General features: G+C 44.3%; 1 protein-coding gene across 1 annotated transcript in view; it reads left to right on the forward strand.

Moving 5' to 3' along the window:
- The first annotated feature begins 1,232 nt into the window (after positions 1 to 1,232).
- Positions 1,233 to 6,418, forward strand: part of hs3st3l (heparan sulfate (glucosamine) 3-O-sulfotransferase 3-like) — an 11,882-nt gene continuing 6,696 nt past the window's right edge. Inside the window, exon 1 of the mRNA XM_068305437.1 lies at positions 1,233 to 1,868. Coding sequence (XP_068161538.1) covers positions 1,402 to 1,868 — 467 coding nt within the window. The 5' untranslated portion in view covers positions 1,233 to 1,401. The remainder of the gene's footprint in view (positions 1,869 to 6,418) is intronic.

Genomic DNA, 6,418 nt, shown 5'->3' on the forward strand with positions numbered 1-6,418 from the left:
AAACCTCTCCTTGGGTCAACAGTAGGAAATCAGCTGATGGTTTCTTCCGTAATGTGACCTTAAGAATGATGTGTTAATCTAACTGTGACATTTAGAGTCTCCTCTGCATAGTGCCTGAATGTGGGTTAAGAGCAGCAGACCGCCGGTCGGATACGTTCTGACCACTAAGACAATTAAGTGATCAGACTTAGAGCGTCACTGGAGTGTGATAAACCCAAATCCAAGCTGCATCCACTGATCAGTCAAACTTATCGCACTTGTTTTGTGCGACTATTTATCAGAGAGTTTAATAAAAACAATCAGTATAATTAAATGTTTGTGGAACAGAGCTGGAGAGGACCCGGAAAAAAATATGTGACAGAATCTAAATCAATCTGTCATATTGGATAAAAGTGATAATGGCACAGATGAGGTATGGGGTGTGTGGGCATGGGATCCATCCCAGTTCCCCCAATAAATAATACTGCAATTATACTGGAGTCAGGCCATGACCTTCCAAAGGTAGGAGAAGAGAGAGAGAGAGAGAGAGAGAGAGAGAGAGAGAGAGAGAGAGAGAGAGAGAGAGAGATTTTTTAACACCGCGTTTATTCATTAAAGTCAAATTACAAATTAGTTTTTTCAATCTATAAAACTCTCGGTCTGTAAAAACTGGTTCACCACTTCTTCTTTTACTTTTCATATAAAAGCTGACGCTATCCAGAAACTTTTTTTCCCCCCTTGAACCTTTTGTGTCTTGCAGGAATTTTTTTTAGAGGGAGAGAGATTTGATTGATTTTTAAAATCACGTTTATTCATGAAGTCATAAAGTATAACGAGATAGTGAGAGAGAGAGGGAGAGAGAGAGAGGGAGAGAGAGAGAGAGAGAGAGAGAGACAGAGGGAGAGAGAGAGAGAGAGAGAGAGAGAGGAGAGAGAGAGAGAGAGAGAGAGAGAGAGGGAGAGAGAGAGAGAGAGAGACAGAGGGAGAGAGAGAGAGAGAGAGAGAGAGAGGAGAGAGAGAGAGAGAGAGAGAGAGAGGAGAGAGAGAGAGAGAGAGAGAGAGAGAGAGAGAGAGACAGATGGGTGGAGGGGGGATGGAGAGAGAGATACAGGGATGATCTCTCGTGGAAACACGCAGAGTAATCCCGTGGAGTGGAAAGAGAGAGAACGTTTCCAGATTGGGTGAGTAAGTGGGCTCATACTCTGGATGTCACGCAGAAACTAGTTTGTGTGACTCTCCTCGGGTGGGTTGGCTGGTTTTAGTTGGGGGGTGGGGGGGTCGGGCTCTATGCGCTCTGGACGCACAAGAAGAAGCTGGAGGAGAGCAGCTGAGCGCACGCTCCAGGACGCGGCGTGGGGACACTGTAAAATGTGATCGGACGTCGCGTTAGAATGGCACCTCACCCACATGGATGTCTGAGGGATGGCAGCTTTTCACCACCACCATCCGAGCGCGGACTTGCGGCGCCTTTTCCACCGGCTCACCATCGCCTCCTCTTTGAGCATCCTCTGCTTCTCCCTGGTGTATCTCCTCACCGGCGGCTCTGACTCGGAGCTAACAGAAAACTCGAAGATCAAGCCACCCACACGCGAGTTTCTGGCGTCAGGGTCGGGGTGGCCTTCTGAGAGTAACGGAACCAGCGTGACCAAGGATGCTCTGGTCGCGCCTGGAGGAGGCGCGTTAAGCTTTCATCCCGGACTAGAGGCGAACAGCACGGGGAAGGAATGGACCGCCACCCGGAGGTTACCCCAGGCTCTCATTATCGGGGTTAAGAAAGGAGGCACCAGGGCTCTCCTGGAATTCCTGCGGCTCCACCCGGACATCCGCGCTCTGGGCTCGGAGCCGCACTTCTTCGACCGGCATTACGCACGGGGACTGGACTGGTACAGGTACGCAGACATTACGCAGGGAATCTTTCACTGAGTCTATTTGTGAAAGTGTTTTTGAACCACTTTCTTTTCTTTTCTTTTTCCTAAATAAACTTTACGCGTAAAATTAAATAAATAAACTTTACGCCTAGTTACTGCGGAGTGTTACACGAGTTAAAATGGAGCTGAAAGCTGCGATGGAATCCTCAATCCTGCGTAGACAAGCCTCACCGCCTTTTGAAGTAATGAGTTTCTTTGAATTATTTGCATACTCAAACATCCAAAGCTATTCCACAGAGGCTTAGGTGACAGTCAGAGAGACGCTGCCATCTGGATATGCCAATCTGTGCATGCGTGTGCTAGTAGTAAGTGCTACGTGTATTTGTGCATGCCTATGTGTGTGTGTGTGTGTGTGTGTGTGTGTGTGTGTGTGTGTGTGTGTGTGTGTGTGTGTGTGTGTGTGTGTGTGTGTGTGTGTGTGTGTTGTGTGTGTGTGTGTAGAGACTGAGAGAGAGAGAGAGTGTAATCATCTCTGGAGCTGGGGGCCAGATGTTACTGTTGTCATATGGCTTTGTTCTCATCCTGTTCTATGAAAACTTGGAAAAACCCAGAAAACACACACACACACACACATACTCACACACACACACACGCGCACACACACATACACACACACACACACACGAATGAAACAGCAAACGGACTCAAGCCACTCAAACTGCTCGAAGACACATTGGGAAGTTTCTCAGTGACTTTATGTTCTTTATGAATATGAATGTATTAATATTTATGAACACATGCTTTTGGGATTAATAAAGTAAATCTATCGATCTAGCTATTATGAATTGAAGCTATTCTATGTGCATTTACCTATAGATGTTAAAAACTCCTCCAAATAGCAGATTAAAGGTCCATCCCAATCTGGACTGCGTGTCGTTCTGCTAACCAGCTTAGAGTCTATCGTTAGAGCTTAATGGTGGCTCAGCTCTGGATCCTCTTTGAGATTATTTAGATAAACTGAAATGTTGAATCTTTGTTATGCTGACGCGACACTGACTGATGGCCAATCAGAGCTGAGGGACTTCACCATTAAATGAAATCTAGCTGAAAACACGCCTGTCCGGTCCGACAGCACGTCTGTCGTGTGTCAGTCGCTCCAGGTGATGTCATCGTCACACCAGATTGTCTCATCACGCTCTCCGGCCAGATGGGGCTCGCCGCGTGTCCAACCTCTTGACATCACTGTCAACTCTGTCAGTTGACCTCTGACACCGGGTCAGTTTACACTGGGAGTTAATGATGTGTTCACACCACTTCATAACAATCAGCACACACCCACAACACAACACAACACACTCACAAAGGATATGTCTTTGTTTTGACTGAAGCAGTGACAAACAAAGATGATGCAAAATGACCGCAAAGTTAAAAAGTACTAAATCAAGCCTCAGCGTATTTTCCTTCTCGAGAAAGAGAATTGTTTTTTTGTCATTTATTATACAACAGAAAAATGATGAAGTTGGTCCAACAGGGCTAGAAATGCATCTTGTCACTCAGATTATTGAGATAATTTAACCAAAATTGATTGGGAAACAGCCTGTACACACCACAGATTTGTCCTACAACTGAATAAAGTGACGCTGGTCACTGAAATGAGTCAAGATTGTCCATCCAGATGGAAAGGTATCGGTGTTCACTGGGGGAAGACTGGAGCACAGCAGAGTGGCAGCATGATGATGATGTAGATGATGGTCGTTATTATCATCATTGTGATTGCTGTTATTGTTGTCGTAGTTTTATATATATATATATATATATATATTGCTGAATTAAAGATCAAAATTTTCCAGCAGATCAAATCTGTCAACTCCTGCCTGCTAGCCAAACTAGCGTAACGCTAATATCTTATTAATATGCTGCCGACTATCCACTGTTTTGCTGCTGTTCATACTAATCTATGCACGTATGATGATTGGTGATCAATAATTTATCCATCAAAGTTGCGTATCTCCATGCATCCCTTATGTTCATATAAATACATCCACAGGAGGGCAGTGAAGAGACAAACAGAGACCCAGCACAGTTTCCTCTGTGCCCATAAATTCATAGAAAACCTCCAGGCACAAAACAACAGAAGGTTCTATTTACAATATCTGTACCCATATTTAATGTTGAGAAAAAAACAATCCTGTAACTGTTAACAATTCATCCCATAATTCCTTTCTCTCAAGTTTAAAGTTTATTCTTATCCGATACACACATTACCTAATTTTTGATGATATTAACACATACAATACTTAAGTATTTTTCAGTATTTCTGTACAGTAATGCCTCGCGCATTCGCGCATCAGCACGTGTAGCTTCACTACATCGCTGGTGTGTAGTCATGTGATAAAGTACACGCATTCTATTGGATGACGGCATCCGGAAATGCGCTACGTTCCCAAAGTCTCAGAACACAGCGTACTTCCATCGGACACAAAAGTGCTTTAAACAGTCTGTAAGAGTGTGGAAAAAGGTAATACAGATAGAAGGTGGTTTAGTATCAGCGTGGGGAGGGTTCTTAAATGTTTAAATTACCGTAAATAATAAAATAGTTTGTCGCTATATTGCGGAATTTTGTTTATGCGGGTGTTTCCTGGAACGCATTAACCGCGAATAACGAGGGTTTACTGTATGTATATTTATTTATATTTATATACTGTATTTATTTATATAACTAAATATCTCAGTTGCTGCTTCAAGTCACCTTAATCCTCGTCCTCAAAGTGGTTCAATGTTGTTAGACTACAAAGACGTTATAATACAACTAAAGTGGTGTTTTTGATGAATCCTAAAGTGTTTTGAGTGAGAATGCGACAACAGCCGGTGCTTTTAACCGTTGCTTTTCCTCTTGCGCACCAACAGGCTTCCATCTCGCACCAGAATTTATCAGTTGCGGTCGGAAATGAAACAAATGAATCCCCAGAGCCGCTCTTCGTATCTCTTAGAGTAAAATAACGTTCAGCTCCACCGGGGCGATTGAGATCAGAGCCCCCCGACAAGGACCCACTAATGGTGTTTGTAGCGGAGATGGGATGGGGGAGCAGCGCTACAATCAGCCCCCGAGATGGAAGTTTTCTCCTTACTGAATTGTTTGGGATCGATAGCTCTATCTCTCGGCTCTGACCTTGAGTTGACTCCAGCATTAGAGCGGTTAGCGTTGGTCAGCCCGGCTTCTGTTACAATTAGCAGGAAGCTTTATCCGACATTGGCATAATCCCCCCCCCCCCCCCCCCCGCACAGGCGCACAGGGGTCATGTTACGCTGCTTTTCCTCTCTGCGGCTCCGCAGGAATCCATTAAAATTGTTCAGCTGGAAATTCGCATGTCAGACATGATGGTTTTCGCTTTGAAATATGACGAGACAGGTGGACGGAGGAGGACGAGCAGACGAAACAGAGGGTGGAGAGATAAGGCCTGAGTGAGCCGGGGGTTAAAAGGTGAAGCTGGTGTTGCCACAACTTCACACATCTCCGCTGACCTTTACTTCAACCCGCGAGACTGCCATCAGAGCCTTTGTGTGTGTGTGTGTGTGTGTGTGTTCTGTCAGTCTAGAGAGAGTGGGGAGGGTTTTGTTGTGTTCCTCTGGTCCAGAGAGATTTATTGATACGTTATTGACTCTGAGTTACTGGAACAGCTTTAACCTGAGGTTGGATTTCCAATTTTTTTTGCTGCTCCTGTTAATGTCCAAGAGGACATGTCGTTAAATCGGAGAGGACAACTCATGTTTCTTCTTACTTTTCCTTTGTCATCCATCAGGATGCAATTCAATGAAATACAATTTAAAAAAAGAAGATATTGAAACCTGAAGTGTTGCCTAGCAACAACAAGGTTTTGGGTTCGAGTCCTTGGGTTTGTATTGAGTTCTCGGTTCTCTCCAGGTTCTCCGGCTTCCTCCCACCCCCCAAAAAAACATGCACTATGGATTAATTGATTGAGTGTACCCCGCATCTCGCCCGTAAGTCTGCTAGGATAGGCTGCAGCAACCTCCTTGACCTATGAAAGTGGCTCAAAAGATGAATAAATAGGAAATTGTTATTTTTAATTTTTTTCACTCAAAAGAGTGAGGTTTAGATCTTATTGTTTTACGGATGTTAACAAATAAAAGCTGTTTTCTGTGGGGGACGGATTCATTTGCATTCACAGTGAGTTCACTGAGGGGTGCTTTTAAATTCATACCCATACACTGGTGGCTTTGTCCCCCTACGACACAGCAAACGCTGCTACTTGTCTTTTTGTGTTTGTACAATGGAGGATAATTGCCATGCAAATCACAGAAGAATGAGCTGCCAAAATATTTGATGTTCAGCGGGATTCAGTGGGCGGGGCTTAACAGCAAACAGACCAATCAGATTTTTATCTGCAGAAGGAAATTAAACTCGTATATTTTCCTTTTCTCTTTTCTATTTGCCCGGAGCCACATGGTGCTGATGTGTGAAGTATTTTAAAGCTGTGAGGATAGATTGTCTCTCTGGGTGTGTGTGTGTGTGTGTGTGTGTGTGTGTGTGTGTGTGTGTGTGTGTGTGTGTG

This window comes from Antennarius striatus, chromosome 21 (assembly GCF_040054535.1).
Source record: "Antennarius striatus isolate MH-2024 chromosome 21, ASM4005453v1, whole genome shotgun sequence".
NCBI classification, from domain to species: Eukaryota; Metazoa; Chordata; class Actinopteri; order Lophiiformes; family Antennariidae; genus Antennarius; species Antennarius striatus.